This window comes from Eleutherodactylus coqui, chromosome 1 (genome assembly GCF_035609145.1).
Source record: "Eleutherodactylus coqui strain aEleCoq1 chromosome 1, aEleCoq1.hap1, whole genome shotgun sequence".
Lineage (NCBI taxonomy): Eukaryota > Metazoa > Chordata > Amphibia > Anura > Eleutherodactylidae > Eleutherodactylus > Eleutherodactylus coqui.
The window spans coordinates 65,793,191-65,810,813 of NC_089837.1; the positions used below are offsets into that span (position 1 = coordinate 65,793,191).

The window sequence follows — 17,623 nt, forward strand, 5'->3', positions numbered from 1 at the left end:
ATTGCATATCCGCACTGCGGCAAAACCGCTGCGTTTGCAGTGCAATGCAGCACAAATCAGATTTGCCAAAAAGCTGTTCTCACAGGACGGATTTTTTCCGCACAGCCGCAGTGCGAAAATGCAACTGCGTCGTGGTTTTAAAAGATGCAGCATGTTCATTCTTTGGTCGTTTCCGCAGCGCTTTTTTGCCCATAGACCTCTATGGACGCAGCCAAAACCGCACCAAATACGCGACAAAAGTAAAAAAGCGCTGCAGAAAAAAACGCTCGCAGATTTTTCCGCGCAAAATCCGCAAGCCCAAATTAACCTTTGAAGCGGTTTTGCCGCAGAAGCAGTTCTTCTGCGTCAAAACCGCAACGGAAAAACCGCAGCAAAACCGCAACAAATCCGCCCTGTGTGACCCTAGCCTAAGGCTCCTGGGCCCGGGTGCAACCGCATCCCCTGCATCCCCTATAGTTACGCCAGTGGCTCGGTATTCCTAAAATTGACTTTTATCGCCTATTCATAGGATAGGTGATAAAAATATGATCAGTGGGGGTCTTCCCCACAGATCCTGAGAACAGAGGTCCTGTGTCCCCCTCTCTTCCTCCCTGCGAAATCACTGCACCCCCTGGATTGAGGAGGAGACTGAACAGATTGGAGGTTGAGCATGCGCGGTGCCGTTCCATTCATCTTCAATAGGACTGCCAGAGATAGCAGAATGCTTGACTATTGTCATCCTCCCCATTGAAACTAATGGAGCAGTACCGCAAATGTGCGACCACGACTCTATTCAATCTACTCCTCACTGTAGCAGCTGCAGTGAGCATGCAGTGAGAAGAGGGGGATGCGGGGCCCCCATTCTGGGGATCAGTGCAGGTTTCACCAGTGAGACCCCACCAGTCGGACTTTTATCACCTATCCTACAGAAAGGTGATAAAAGTTGATTTGGGGAATACCCCTTTAACTACGGGTCTAAATTTCGCATTTACACGTAGATATATTTAGCTACGATGGGAACACAGAAAATAATTTTCATCTCTTCCAAAATAAACTATTGCTATTTCCATGATGGGATTTTCCTTTATGAACATGTTGTAGCAGAGGTGAGCTTGCCAGACGTTTTAGTGCTGAGTCTTTTAGATGTAGCAGTGCTGAAAATGTCGTTTTGCGCTTCTTAGATCAGTAGTTTTATACAGGTCAACTTACCACATTATCTAACAGAAACTGCATGGATACTAGTCATGACTTTACGCACATTTCTCTACTATCTGATATGCCATAGTGACTGAAAATAGCATTGGTGGGCACTGGCTTCCTATATGAGTCTTTCCACATGCTGTGAAACTACAACTCCCACCATGCCCCTAGGAGACCACAGGTTGGAGACGGTAACATTAGAAGATGCATATTTTATCTAAATGACAAACTCAGCTCTGCTACATCTGCATCATTGTCAGGGCCAGGCGTTCTCCTATCAGTGCAAACAGCAGAAAGTTGCATGCTGTGTAGTGTATATGTGCAGAAGCTGCAGAAAGTCATGCAAAGGGGTATGAATAGTTTGCAGGAGGGGCGAGCAGTCTCTGCCCATAGTACCCACCCCATGGCATGTTAATTGCCTGGTATGTCTGAGTTTCGCCACAGCCCTACCCAGCCTCCTAGCTTTCACATTGTCCCTCCCTCCCAGCGTGAGTCAGTAAGCAGAGGGCGTTGGTTCAGCTTCCTATTCATGTCTTGTCTTTTTACGTAAGTGACAAGGAAGTGTCCTCAACTCTGTATAGTAACTGTACAGCAGCGCCGGCTGTCACTGGCACTCCTCTTTCATTATTTATTGCAATAGTCGGTGACACAGCGCCAGGCAGGCTGCAATAAAGGAGTCCAAAGCCAACTCCGGTCCAAGAACAGAGCTTACACAATGAGCGGAGCCAAGGATAACTCTTCACCGGACACGACCCAAGCATCACCCGAAGAAACAGAAGGCCAGCATGACACTAATGCAGCCAAGGCCTTCTACGATAGCATTGCACCCAAGAAGAAGCCTAAGATGGTAAGTACCTCCAAGTATCTACCGGCGCAGAGTCCTAGGATCCCAGTCTAATACTCTGCTTTATCTCTGCAGCCCAAGCCCCAGAATGCCATCACCATCGCGGTGTCATCCCGGGTTCTGTTCAACATGGTTCAGGAGAGGAAGATGTATGAAGAAGAAGGGGTGGAGAAGTATGTCCTCTACCAACAGGAGCACGAAGAGGAGCCGCTCAAGCCGGGGCCTGCATTTCCTTTCGTGAAGGTAATCTGTGATGGCAGTACTTACTTTACAACGAGCAGCGGTTAGGAGTAGATGCCTACTGGAGATACGTGACATATTGTAGTCTTTATAGGGGCAAATATTGGGATTGACTTCATGCCATTGAAGAGGACTATATTCCGCCTCGTCCTAGGGCCCTTTTGGACGAGCCGATTATCTTTTGAACGAGCGATGACGTCATCGTTAGCGCGTTCGCTCTCGTGCAGCCTGTTTAAAAGACAGATACATGCTTGCTCGTTCAACGAGAAGCATTCAGTCATTCACATTTGCTGTATAAGTGACTGAGACAACTGAATAAACGGAACGCTAAGCGAACGAGCCAACAACGATTTTCGTGCCTGTATAAAATAAACGACGAATGAAAAGTAAACGATTATCATTTAGTTGTTGGCTCGCGCTTAGACCGAACGATTTTTGTTTACTTTCACTCATTTGATTGCTTTTTTTGAATGATTTTCGTTCCATCTAATGTCCCATTTAAACGGGCTGACAGTCGTTTTAAACTGGGTCGGTGGGCTAACATCACTGCTAAGGTTACTAGCGCTCATGCTCAGCATTTAGGAAGGTAGAGAACACCGCTGGAACGCGAGTGTCTCACTCAGCGTTTCACCTTCTATATGAAGCGCTGAGTTGGGAACGTTTACAGGCAACGACAAGCCCACAATCCAGCAAAGTCAATTTCGAGTCCCATGGAAATGGCCTTAAAAGCACTTCTAGCCTGAAAGAACTGAAAACAGAGAGCAATAGATTGTATGCAAATACAGATGAGATAAGGTCCTGCAAACAACCACTGAGGATGTGGTCTATGCAAACAACAATGAGCATCTCAGTCAGTACTCATTTATATTCACCTAAAGCCCCATTTACACGCAATGATTATAGCTCAAAATTCGTTCAAACGCTATCATTGTTTACTTTTCGGCTGATCGATGATTTTAAGGTGAGCTTAAAATCCATCATTAAACCAGAGAGAAATAACGGGGACTGCACGCTGCGTTCTGCACGGGAGTCGGAGATTACATTGTAGTCAGCCAACAGCCCATGCCAGAACAATGGTGATGTGTGCAGAGCTCAGACCTCATGCTGTGCTCTGCAAACATTTTCTGGAGGCCCTTTTACACACAAATGAAGCTGATAAAGTGTTCATGGACATTAGTGTCCATTAGCACGTTATGCAAAACGACCTCTAAAACTGTCAATTTTCCAATCATTTGGAAGATTGTCTATGCGTGTAAATGGGCCTTACAGGCTCATTCACACGAGCATTGTGATTTTTGGCCACCTGCATCGCAGCTGATAATCGCATTAAAGATAATCAATTAAATGATTATCGCATGATAATCACATGAAAGAGAAAAAGCGTCACAGCCTGGAATTCTGTCAGTTGGGAGAGATCCTTCAACTGGCTTAATGGAGCCAGCTGACAGTTTAGCAGCGCTAAATTCGCTTCCCCTCCCTTTGCCGGCAGCTCCCGAAAATAGAAGTTCCCATAGAAGCCTATGAGAGCTGACGTTCAGCTGATCATTTAACTTTTTTATCCTGATTGTCGAGCAAATGAGCGTTCGTAGGAACGCTTAGGCCATGTAAAAGGACTCGTTACCTTCAGGGTTAGGGCGGCATCAGACAAGCATATGAGTATTTACGCGCAATTCTGCGCAACATATTTGCACCACAAACGAGGTTTGATAAGGTAGATTTGCGTGCATATCGGCGCATAGTACTGCACTTTTTGCACACGCAGGCCCTGTTCACATGCACACGTGGGACACCCCGTCTGTGATTTATAAGGCTAGTCAGCCCTGTCAGGCCCAGATGTGTTCTTTCTCCCTGTGGAATTGTGCAGCACATTGCGCATTTGCGCGCATATTGAGAGCACATTTACGCACTTCCTTGGTGTGCAAATATAGAGCAGGTCCTATTATTTTGCACCTGCATGGAATGCAGGTGCAAAACATGTTCACGACAATGAAGCCATTGACATCAATAGGTTGTATTATCTGCACATCGCACTCGTATATTTTATGCACACACAAACACTCACAAATACGGTCACTGAAAAAGCCCTTTCAACATCCTCTATACCATGTATATTTCTGTTGGCCATCACTACCACTTTATTTCTCCATGTATAGACGCCTGGTTGTGATTGTGTCGCGGGAGGTGATGGGTGACACAGATAACAGGATACGATTATTACGACTTGTAACGGTAAAGAGAGGTAATTTTGCAAGCGTAGTGAACATTAGGCAAATGTTACATAACTTCAACAATTCCAACACACAGTCCTGACTATAGCTAACTAGCAACAATTACTAGTATGTGCAGTTTACAGTTAGTGATCACAATATCAATAATATACTTCAACCAACAAGTGAATGATGCTTCAGCAGTAGGTAATAACTCCATAATGGTGGCTTGCTGCACACTGTCCGAAGATAGTAAAAGAAGTGTCTGAAAGCCTGTCCGCAACTGACGGATACATACAAAGTTGCAGTGAGTCTTTGGCTTAACTCCAATAAAGTCCCTGTACTTACACTATGTGCTTGAGCCAATGATGTGACAAGCAGGTCTGTGTAATCCCTGTCATTGTCTCACTTCTTGTGGACATGTGCAGGTTTTTACTGAGGACCGACCTCACTTACACACCCAACATTATCAACCATTCATCCATATACAGTTTGTATACTCCCAGTGATTACTGCTCGTAAATGTAACTTTAACCAGTGCCAGTCGACATGATATATCATTGATTGGCGCATATTAGGGGCAGGTTATCTTCCTGTGTAAATAGCCCTTAGCTTAAATGTAAACAACAGTTGTTCCATGTGAACATGGTCATCAACCGGGTGACTAATGAGAATTAGTTCACAGGTCGCTTTGTTTCAGCTCACCTATGTTTCAGCTGTTGGTTCATTAATTATCATCTGATGTAAACAAGTAATCATTCTCTTTCAACTACTAGCCAACATCTTTGCATGGAGGTGTGCATCTGTTTGGTGTGCTCCTCCCACTGAATGCTGATTGGATCTCTCCTTTTTTGAACCTCCCACTTAATGCTCATTGGTTCCCGAAAACACATAAGTACATGCGATTGATCCTCCACTCAACAGTCCATGCTGGTCTTTGAAAGAACACTCACTTCTTTGGTCTTCTGGTTTTGGTCCAGTGAGTGAGTTTAGCAGGGAGTGTCCACTTGGAGACAGCTCACACGCATTTATGTGCAATCAGTGGACTTGGCAACCAATGGGTGTGTGTTGGGGAAGGGTTGAAACTTCAAATACATGCCAAAGAACCTCACACCCCCTGACAAGTGATACTTTGCTCTGTATAAAATCCACACAGCTATTCATTCAGCGATCATGAAATTGTAAAGCAATCGCTCATATAAAAGCACACAAGCATTCATACCAGGGGCGTAACTATAGAGGGTGCAGGGGATGTGGTTGCACCCGGGCCCAGGTGCCTTAGGGGGCCCATAAGGCCTCTCTTCTCATATAGTAAGCCTAGTACAATGAATAAAGCATTATAGTTGGGGGCCCCGTTACAGGTTTTGCATTGGGGCCCAGAAGCTTCAAGTTATGCCTCTGTGCAGCATGGTTTAGGTATGGGTACGGGTACAGATACAGATAGAGGGGGCCCAGCTCACCTTTTGCATCAGGGCCCCTGAGCCTTTAGTTACGCCCCTGATTCATACTCTTTATTGACTATTTCCAGCAACTAATCAGACGATAGCCGTCCCGTATACAGCTGCCCTTGGATGGAGAGAGATAGTCAGGGCGGTCATTGATCCCGGTGTAGATGTTAAGGTGGGCTTAGACAGAACGATTATCGTTCCAAACAGCGGTCAAATGAACGAAAGTGAATGATAGTCGTTCAGTTTAAACTTGAGCCAACGACTGAACGGCGAATGAGAATCATGCGTTTCTCATTCGTCATTTAGTTTCAGACGGCATAAAAATCCCCATCAGCTCGTTGATTTCTCATTGCGTTTAAACACTAATCGTTCATTGTATCCCATAGAAATGTAAAACACTGAACGACAAGCTCACGATTCCCAACAATGATTTGTCTAAACAGGCTACCTGAGCGCGAAAGAGCTAATGATGACATCACCAGCCCGTTTCCTTGGGCAAATGAGAATCGCGCAGTTCTCGTTAGGTGTAAAATGGCCATTAGTCTTAGACCGGGCTCACACGAACGAGTTGGATTTTGCATGCGGGAGGCCTGCAGCGGGTTCCGGCGGTGAGCCCGGCCGGTGACCCTGCGTACCTCATTAAACTGTATAGCGGATGACTGCGGAGGCTCGCAGGCGGTCATGTGCAGTACATTTTTTTTATATTTGCTTATGTTTCCTGTGCTGTCGCTCAGCGATGACGCGGGTAGCTGCAGCCCATATGTAATGTTAACTACGTACGGGCCGTAGGTCGGACGCCTCCATTGATTCCAACTGCACGGAATCCGCAATACAAATCCGGTCGTCAGAGACCGGCTTAACCCCCCTTCCCCCTCAGCTGGTATATCCAGCCTGGAAGTTGCTTCCTATCTCGCTTTGTTAAGGCTCTTCCTCCTCTACAGAAATCACATACCAAATACAGCAACACATCGCTGACCTGCAGGCGTGGGGGGAGGTAGAACACTTCCAGAAGTATTTGGGATGGCTTGCCAGTTCTGGACTATCTTATTACTGTAAGTCATATTAAACACGTATAGAAAAAACAGAAACCTTCAATGTAAGGCAAAGAAAGAAGGTGACAATACAGGAGACTGCCATGTGTGAGGTCTGGCTGAAATTATAGATGGTGCATATGGACTATGAGGGGAGTTGTCGCTACACGGGGTATAGAGGAGGCAGTGGCACCTGGCACATGGGTGCCTTAGTATGCCCATAGGTCCCTCTGCCACATAGGAAGATACCCGGTGAGGGTCTTCTTACAGATTTTGTATTGGGGTGCAGGAGCTTCAAGTTGTGCTTCTGATGCCCAATGTCCACGGGCGGATCCGATTTGTGGAAGATCCACAAATCAAGCTGCCCATAGGAATACATGGGCATCCACAAGTGAATTAAAGCATCCAGATTTGATTTGCAGACCTTCTGGTCCACGAAAAAAATTGCAGCATGCTCCGTTTCACTGCGGATCCCGCACGGACGGCTTCCATTGTAATCAATGGAAGTCGTCCAATTCACGGCCCGTCCGCAATTGAATTCCTCCACTGTGAGACTCAGTCACCTACTTTTAGCCGTTTAAACTAAGATTATGGGCTAAAAGTAGGTGACCCGCTGAGTCTGGGGCAGGGGCATAACTAAAGGCTCAGGGGCCCTGATGCAAAAGGTGAGCTGGGGCCCCACCTCTATCTGTACCTGTACCCATACCTAAACCATGCTGCACAGAGGCATAACTTGAAGCTCCCGGGCCCCAATGCAAAACCTGTAACAGGGCCCCCAACTATAATGCGTTACTCATAGTACTGGGCTCTCTATATAGAGAAGAGAGACCTTATGGGCCCCCAAGGCTCCTGGGCCCGGGTGCAACCGCATCCCCTGCACTCTCTATAGTTACGCCCTTGGTCTGGGGATATAAGTGTTATACTTACCCTCCCCGTCGCTCCCCCAGTGTCAGCGCTGAAAGATGCTGCTGCAGTGCATTGAGTGGTGCTGATAAGTACCGGTAGTCCCCTACTTACGAACAGGTTCCGTTCCAGTAAGCTGTTCATTAGTGCATTTTGTTCATATGTCCAAATGCTTGTAATGGAGGGGGATGGCGGGTGGATCTCTCTCCATACAACATCAGGTGCAGGCTGATTCTTACAGCCTGCACCCACCTGCAACAACTTCGATAAGCCATGCCGCTCATCGGAGCTGTTAACTCTTTAAATACCGCTGTTGACAATTCATTAGCTAATAGTTAGTAGTACAGGCAAGAAAAGATACAACCTGCGCTTTCTTTCTTGCACGTAGCTTATACTACGTGCTGGAGAGTAAAGGCAAGACCTATCTGCCCGCTGCTTTTTTTCATACTAGCACACTATGGCGCATAGTTTGAATGGTCCCAAAAGAAAAACACGGTTCATGTGCCACTGTGCTCTGTAGCGGCGAGTGTAATTGCGCATACACCCATATGTTTTTGCCCCCTGACCCATAGAATAAAGTTATATGATTTTTGCCACAATGTGTACGCGGTGAAAACAAGACCCTCTAAAGCTAGTGGATTGTGTTTTTTTTCTATTTCACTCCACTTAGAAATTCTTAAAACGTTTTTCAGTATATTATATGATACGTTAAATAGGACCATTGAAAAATGCAACGCTCCCTGCAAAAGAAGGCCGGCGAACAGCTATGGCAAAAGGAAAATAAAAGAGTTAAAAAAGTTTTGGACAAGAGGAAACAAAAAAAGGCCCCCAAATAAAGAAGACAAAGAAAAAAGACATACATGATGTAAAAAAAATCCACAAGGGCAAATACATGAAAAACTCTACATATGTCTAATATTATCGTAGTCACACCGATATAATATATCTAAGTCGCCTTCCTATTTGCACTGGAACCTCCGAAGTTCCGTCGCAGATCCGGCACAAAATCCTGGAAGAAGTAGTGCTGCATGCGGTGCCTTTTCTTCTGGGCAGCTAAGCGGAAACCGAACAGACCCCATTATAGTCATTGGGGGTCCGTTTGGCGCTGTTCGGTTCCATCATAAGACGAGCAGGAGATTCCCCTTTTATGCTCCACGAACGGAGCAGGGAAACTGAACCCTCAGCACAGATGTGAAAGCAGCCATCATGTGCCAACCTGTGCTTTATAGTGTGTGGTAGTAGTATAGGATCACTCCACCCAGTGATTTACTGACTATGCAGTTAATCTCTAATACAACATACCATCGGTTGTTATAATACCCGCCGTGGGTGGGTAGTGCCAAGGTGCATTTATTGTAGATAGCTACCAAGGGTGTAACTCGAAGCTTGTGGCCCTCAATGTAAAATCTGTAAAAATACCTTTTTCTCTACTGTTATACATCATTTCTAGTACATAGGTCAGAGGGCATTTAGCGCCCCCTATAGTAATGCCCCGATAGCTTCTATTAGATGTGCCAGTGGTTATTCGGCAGACAATATGCGTGACATTTGCCAACTTACCTCAACTTAGAGGAAAAGTCTGCAAACAGCAGTAACAATATGGAAAAAGATTTTTAAAGGGATTGTCCGGTTACTGGAAACCCCTTTTTAATAAGACCCCCTAAGGTAAAATAATAAACAGAGAGATACATACCCATCTGCAGCCTACTGCGGTCCTGGGCTTCACTGTGACAGATGATGTCACAGGAGGTCAGGTGACTAGAGATGAGCGAGTATACTCGCTAAGGCACATTACTCGAGTGAGTAGTGCCTTAGCCAAGTATCTCCCCGCTCGTCTCTAAAGATTCGGGGGCCGGCGCGGGTGACAGGTGAGTTGCGTCAGGGAGCGGGGGGAGAGAGGGAGAGAGATATCTCCCCTCTGTTCCTCCCCGCCCCCGCCGCCCCCCGAATCTTTAGAGACGAGCGGGGAGATACTCGGCTAAGGCACTACTCGCTCGAGTAATGTGCCTTAGCGAGTATACTCGCTCATCTCTACAGGTGACCACTGCAGCTAACTAAAAAGGCTGCAACGTCAGTTTCTTGACCACCTGAGTAATGGCACTCAGGATGTGAGCGCAAATGACAGTAGAACGGGCGGTGATGCTGCTGCCTCTCATTGGGGGTAGCAGTCACATGATTTCCTGTGACGTCATCAGTAACCAGACAGCCCCATCAAAGTAACCCTCCAGTTTTAAGAGAAAATTCTGTCTCAGGACTGCAGGGGGTGTATTTCCTGTAGTTGATCTTCTCTGCCATCTCTACGTTACACCAATTCTGGGTTCTGTTTTTGAGCAACCAAGATAGCCAACACAATCTTTAGACTACCAACAGTGCATTAGTAGTGTTACCCTACCAATGCACTATACCTGCTGCCTGATTGGCCAGCACTGCTTAAGTGATCGGCACTGGCCAATCACAGAGCAGTGCATAGTGTGTCTTAGGTAGTTAGAAAATGGCAGTAGCCATCTTGGCAGAGTAGAAGTGGAGCCCCGAACTAGCAGAATGGACAGATAGCTGAGAGGATCAGCTACAGGTGATATACCACCCCCGCACCCTACCCCTCCAGTCTTGGACAGAATTTTGTAGCAAAACCAGAGTCTTACTTTAAATCTAGTGGTGTGCATCGGTGCTGGCTCCCTCTCTCCAAGGGCCCCTATAGCAGTGTCATGATCTGCCTCTATCGTATATCACCCTAGAACATAACATAGGCAGTACACAAGTGGCCCAGTAGAGTTGACCAGTAGTAGGCTTTTCCTTTAAAACATATATCCGATTTTGTCATATTTATTAGAAGAGCCCAATGAAAACTGGGACCCCAGCAATCAGCTGTAATCTAACAACAAGATTTTAATTCCCCTGCAGCGCCACCACAGGAGAAATGCAGAATTGCATGCTTCTTATTGAAGTAAATGATAAAGGACTATACCAGATCCTCCAGAGCAAGAAACACTCTTTGTGGCAACTCTCCACCCTCCATGAGGGTTCTGAACGCAGACTTCCCCCTTTAGAAAAAAAAACTTTTAAAGACTCAATGAGTAAGAAAGAAACCTGTTGTATCACTGTTTATATAATAGTCCCTAATGATTTTTATTACATAACTACTAATTGTATTTAATGAAGTGACTCTTCTGCTCTCAAGGTTGGGTTCCCAAGCTGGGAAATTTTGTAGTTGCTGAGCAGTATGAGAGTCCAAACTTATTTGCTGTTATATAAACAGTGATTGGACTTTGAACCTGATGTTATTGTCACCCCATAGCATCTCTATGCCCTCGTCAGACTGTTTGTATATGGAGGCTTGAAGCCATATTATCAATGTGTTTTCCTTAAAGGGGTTTTATCAGTTTTTACTATTGATGACCTAGGACAGGTCATCAATAGCAGATCAGTGGGAGTCTGCCGCTCTGGATCCCAGCTGATCAGCCGATCCTCCGGCCCACTGTTAGTGCAGTAGGGTCAGACATCCACATTAGTGGTCAGAGGTGTGTTGGTCAGCTTCACTCCCATTGAAATCAATAGCAGCCATGCCTCCTATTACACTTCTGGTTCTAACCGCAATGTGCACTTCCAGCCTGCTGCACGCTTAGCGTGCCACAGGATCAACTGATTGGCGGAGATCCTGAGCTTATCAACTATTGATGACTTGTTTTGAGGATAGGTCATCAATAGTAAAAGTTCAAACAACCAATCTCTCCTGGCCACCGGCCTCCATGCACTGCAAACAGGCAGTCGTTCATAGATGAGTGACTGCCTGATTACACGGACCCATAGTTGCTTGGTTTTTAGGTGAGCTAAAAGCTGAGCGGCTGTGACAAGTGAGCAATTTCTCACTCACTGGCCTGCCGGCAGCCAGTTTATGCAGAATAACTATCCCCAGAATTGCCTGTTTCCAGCAATTATTCAATTGATAATCACTTCATGTAAACGGTACCGATAGGTCTCTATCAGGTGTCAGTTTTTGATTTCACTGCATATAATACTACAGCATGCTATGCAATTCCCCATTCCACACCCCTCCTCTATTAGTCAGAAGGGAGAGCTGTTAGTAAGGTGTGGCTCTCACCTAAGCAGTCTGTTCATGTATCACTTGGTTATGGTCCTTTTTACCTGGGATGAACTGTCGGGCAAACGATGCTCATTCCTGTGCTATTACACAGGAGCAAATATCGCTGGCATCACTTTCAGGGCTGCCGGAATAGATGCAAAGTGGGCCGAGGAGCGATCTTTTTTTCCTGCCCGCCGGGATGACTATGAATAGAGATGAGCGAGCACCAAAATGCTCGAGTGCTCGTTACTCGAGTCGAACATTCAGCTGAGAGCTGCCCCTGAGCCAATCAGAGGCAGCACTCACTCACCCATTCATGAATTCATGAATGGGTGTGAGTGAGACCTGCCTCTGATTGGCTCAGCGCAGAGCCAATCAGGGGCAGGTCTGACTCACACCCCTTTCACACCCACTGCAGGCCGGCCGAGCTGAACTCCGTCTGCTGGGACAAGGTGAGTATATATATTTTTTTTATTTTTACACATTTCTGGATGAATTGCAGGGAAGGGCTTATATATTTAAGCCCTTCCCGACAATTCATCCTGCGATCGCCGGCAGCCCATTGCTTTCTATGGAGCCGGCTGTATTGCCGGCTCCATTGAATTCAATGGTCAGTGCTCGTTTAATCGAGACGAGTACCGCGTGGTGCTCATCTCGAGTAACGAGCATCTCGAACACCCTAATACTCGAACGAGCATCAAGCTCAGACGAGTATGCTCGCTCATCTCTAACTATGAATGATAATCAGCCAGTGTAAAAGGGCCATTAGGCTGCTTTCACCTCTGTGGCAGGGATTCCGTTTTCCTGCTCCATTCGAGGAGTCTGTCTATTGACGGAACGGAACAGCGCCGAACAGACTCCATTGACTATAATGAGGTCATTCAGTTTCCGTTCACCTGCCCGACATTATACTGGTAGAAAAAGCGCTGCATGCAGCGCTATTTCTTCTGGTATTTTGTGCCAGATTTGCGACAGAACCTCCAACTGGAGGTTCCATCGCAGATGAGAAGGAGGTTAGTCATTGGAATGACCATCATGAAATAATATTTTACCCCTGTAGTGGCCACTGCAGGGAAAATATATTATATGGCCACCATAACTTCTCTCATTAATATCTGCTGTTTCAAAGTGGCTTCAAAAATGAGACCGATGACAATCAGCTGATCCTTGCATTGACCTCAATTGGAAAAGAATTTGTCTCGATGAGCTTTGTAAGATTGTCTAATTTGGCTGGTGGAGAATGATCAAGTCTACTAAGGTTTAAAGTGTCAATGAGCAAATTATCTAAGGGTTCCAACAAATCCTGGTTGTTCAAAACATTTTATAACTATCTTCATGTCTAGTAGAACCACTTATGTTTTTAAGTCTCCACCTCACAGCCACCCCCTACATGTTCAGTTACCACAATCATTGATAAGTCTTTCCTTTACAGTTATGAGAAATTGGATGGCAACTTTTTTTGTAACTTTGAGATGATGTTGACAGGTCGGATACATAGACAACGTTTCTGTTTGCAGGACAAATACTATCATGTTTCTATCTACAATTACATTGCAAACCCCCATTTAAGGTCTCGTAAATCTACAAATGATGGATAATTTTATCCAGTGATTAAAGCAGACAGAGCAAAGATTTATGTAGTCAGCATTTATGGGGTTGCCCATCTACTATGTCAGGAGCTACTGAATAAACAAGGTGAGAAAATCAATGTCGATAACTGTCAGGGCCGGTCTGTAATCCTAACTCATGTCTGCCTGTTGCGTGATATGGAAACATTATGCAAACACATTTAGGGTAAAACTCATAGTTATGTCCAGACATCTAGACCACAGGAGAAGTGATAAAAGTGTGATCAGTGGAGGACTCATCGATCCTGGGAATGGGGTAGTTGTGTCCCCCTCTTCTCAACACTGTAGGGTTGTTACTCCCACCCGCAGTGACGTCAGATTGAATAGAACTATGGCCGCATATGCATGGCTGTCACTCCATTCATTTCAGTGAGACTAATGGAAATAGCTGATCACTTGTACTCAGCTTTCTCCAACAGTCTCACTGAAAATAAATGGAGATGCACCGTGCAAGCCTGACTGGCGGTCCCTTCAATCTCCTCCTCATTGCCGGGGGGTACAGCGAGGTCACAGCGGAGAGAATGAGGAAAACAGGACCGCCATTCTTGAGGACAGTGGGGGTCTCAGCAGTGAGATTCACAGCGATCATAATTTTATCACAGGATAGGTAATAAAAGTTAATTCTGGTATAAGCCCTTTAGAAAATGTAATAATGGTTTAATGGAGCCATAAGTCGTCACATAAAGTGACATTTTTGAGTTATTGTTTTTTTTTCTTAAAGCTACCCTCCACTCAGGAACTCAAAATGGATATGTAAATCGGTACCTACCAGGGATGATTACCTGCTATTTATTTTTTCCCGATCCTGCTCTTTATTTGCTTTTTAGCTCCATTCTATTAGGACATATTAGCTATAGTGCCAAATATGAAGTAGTCTGGGAGACATCTTTTACGTGTTGTTCCTGAGACCTGAAGTTCTATGGGTTACCAGGAGTATACTTCCACAGGTGTGGGATGATTGAGCTGCCTGGGTGTGTGGATTGCTCCAGCCAGCCAATCACCACTGGTCTGTGCAGATAAATTTCATCCCCTTTTGCTAGAGGGTACTGGTCATTTATCCATTTACATCTTTCCCTTTCAGAACTTATGGTGGTTTGTGTTATGCAGGCTGCTTGTTTTAGTTGTTTCCCCCACCTTCCCTGAAGATGGTCTGGACACCTGATCTCCCTGTCTGCTTGTTCTGCGGGCGCCTTCTTCCTTCCCGTTTATCAGGTGCGGCCTCCATACTTATTGTAGGTGTAATTGAGCTCGGTTCTGTACAGTAAATTTTTGACTCTTGGTGCTTCAGTGTCGCTATTTTCTTAGACCGGGAAAGAAAATTACTATTGACCATACTGATCCCACATCACTGGGGCTGCTACAGCACCTTTCCAATATGAAGACCATATCAAACAGTTCCTTGTATCTCAGCTTTTTGGACTCACATAAGATTGACACGGAGTAAATTTTGAGTGTAGCATTACATTTCATAAACTTCTAACATCGTGTAGTCATATGTCAGAAGTTTCAATGCTGAGACTCCACTGACCTCAAAAGCAAATGGACAGAAGCACTCATCTGAGCGCTATGCCTGTCCGGCTGTCATCCGATAGTGGTGTATGGACTCCATAGACCTTTTAGGAAACCAATACATTGCTCTGAGCAAAGCCAGAAACAGCCAAACAGGCACAGAGCTCAGATAAGTGCTGCTACTGCTCACTTTAGTGGTTGGTTGACCACACCGCTCGAAACCTCTGACACGTCACTATGACATGTCAGAAGTTTAAAAAATGTTAAGCTACACTTTAAGATTTAAAGAAGTGTTTTTGAGTTTGAGGGGTGGGTGGAGATATAATGTAGGGGAATCTTTAGAAGTGATAGATATTTTAAGAGAAACAGGTTGAACAACTTGGTGCTCAGTTTTATGAGTCTCTTGTAGTCTAATGTAATTTTTTTGAGAATCCCAGTTAGAGGGCTACTCTGGTGAACTTTATTTCTCATTCATTATGTAACTAGCCCCCCACTATATATAAGTCAACTAGTAATTCCGTGTTTACTGTACATCTGAAACTCCTTGCCTCCTTCTCCTCCTGTTGGTCATGTGATCTCATTCTCACCACCTGGGAATCACTTGTCTTTCTGTTCTCTCCAGAAGTCACTGCTTCAGTCACTAGAACTGTATGATCACACTGCTTGGACTGTACCACACAGGCTCTTCACAGGGGAGGGCAGAAACTCCTATCTCACTTACTGGTGTTGATTAGAAGCTCCTGTCACACAGATTTAGTGAATAAGATCACAATCCATCCTCCTGACTGTATACTTATGATCTTTAGCTTATTTAGGTAAATATGGAGGATAATGATATCATGACATTGTCATCCCAGCAGGCAGAGATGGTACTGGCTGTAGCTAGTTACGTGATACTGTGCTGATGCATCATGGAATTGCTAGCACAGCATAGAGGAAGAGAAAGCAGGGAAAAATCAAGTTGGTACCTGATAAGCATCAGACAGGGGGATGCACTGCATGGAAGTGACCACAATATACATAGGAGACATGTAGAGTGTGATAGGAAATCAGATGAGGGGTGCAAGATGGAAAATATATTTTCGTTGGAGTAGCCATTTAATGAATTGGGGATTTCAAGTTGCTTTAATAATTGTCTCCCGGGGGCTGACTAAGTAAAGTAAACCTGCTACTTATTTGTTCAGATCTTTGTACACATATTTAATTTGTAGATCACACCTTGTGCAAGCCCTGACCTGAAGCCTTAGATAAGATAACATACTGGATTTATTTGCTCACTAATTTTTTTATATGAGAAAAGTAATGTGAATGCTGCATGCCAACTCCCAGACACATTCTGAAGGATAGCTAAAGATATATCACTAATTAAAGGAAACCCATCAGTGCACACATAGCAAGCTCGACTCTTTTCAGAAGGCTGTATGCGGACATTCCCATAGAGATAAATGGGGGATCGGGCGAGTATGAAAATAGGCTTCCCGGACTCCGCATTACCTAACCGTAAAGTACCATAACTTAGTTTATGTTGCTTACAGTTGATAACAGGTTCCCTTTAAAAGAGCTGGCCCATGTGGACACTCTCTTCTGTAAATGAGGATCGCCTAGTGATCAGCGGTGATTACCAGAGAAGCAGCACATTTCTCTTGCACTGGCCACTACTGGAGAATTGTGGTATTACATGACACCCTTTCAAATGAATGGGTCAATATATAATAAATACATGGTCAAGTTTGACCTCCAGAATGGAAGCCACTTTTTGCAGAGAGGGGAACCTCCTTGACATCCATATGGACAATTCTTTTAAATGTGCTAGCTGTAGTAAATACGTTTGATATTTTTTCGACAAACATTAGTAAACTGTAATGTCGTTATATAAAGGGATATTACTGTTGGCTTGTTAAATATCCCCAGTCACACCCATCAAACTATGTGATTATGTACGATTGTCCTAGGTGTATAGTCCTGTGTATCTTCTATGGTAATTATTGGTTGGCAGCTTGGTGTTTGTACATAGGTTTGTCTGTGATATGAGGGTGAGCAGGACTTAAAGGAGGCAAAAAAACCTTCAAAAATTTCAAAGAAAATTCACTTTTAATTAACATTACAGTAAAGACACATTCCCATCTGCACCTGTGGTTATGGTCTATTTTTGTTGTCCTTGGGCTGGGTCCCCACAGGGCGGAATCCCACCGGAAATCTCAGCGGAAAACAGCGAGACTTCCGCGGGGAAAGCAGGGCACTTAGCCGCGGGTTTTGGAGCAGCTTGGTCGCATGCTTTTCCGTTGCGGACGGCGCTGCCATAAGGGGAGCGCAGCCGCAACTGAAAAAAATTGACATGCTGCGGCCCGGGAGTCCGCGTCGCAGCGCTGGCTTTGCCGCGACGGCTTCTGCTGGCTTTGCCGCGATGGATTGGACATCTCGTGTGGACGAGATTTTTGACAAATCTTGTCCACATGGCTGGCTAATCCCAGGATTAGGGGCCGCAGGTGGATTTGCCGCAGCAAAATTCCACCCTGTGTGAACCCAGCCATAGAGCAACAGAAGTACCAGACT

At 45.2% G+C, this 17,623-nt stretch overlaps 1 protein-coding gene across 1 annotated transcript in view; it reads left to right on the forward strand.

The window, feature by feature from the left end:
* The first annotated feature begins 1,720 nt into the window (after positions 1–1,720).
* NT5C1B (5'-nucleotidase, cytosolic IB) overlaps positions 1,721–17,623 on the forward strand; it is a 35,290-nt gene continuing 19,387 nt past the window's right edge. The window contains exons 1-2 of the mRNA XM_066596965.1: positions 1,721–2,026; positions 2,099–2,266. Coding sequence (XP_066453062.1) covers positions 1,895–2,026; positions 2,099–2,266 — 300 coding nt within the window. The 5' untranslated portion in view covers positions 1,721–1,894. The remainder of the gene's footprint in view (positions 2,027–2,098; positions 2,267–17,623) is intronic.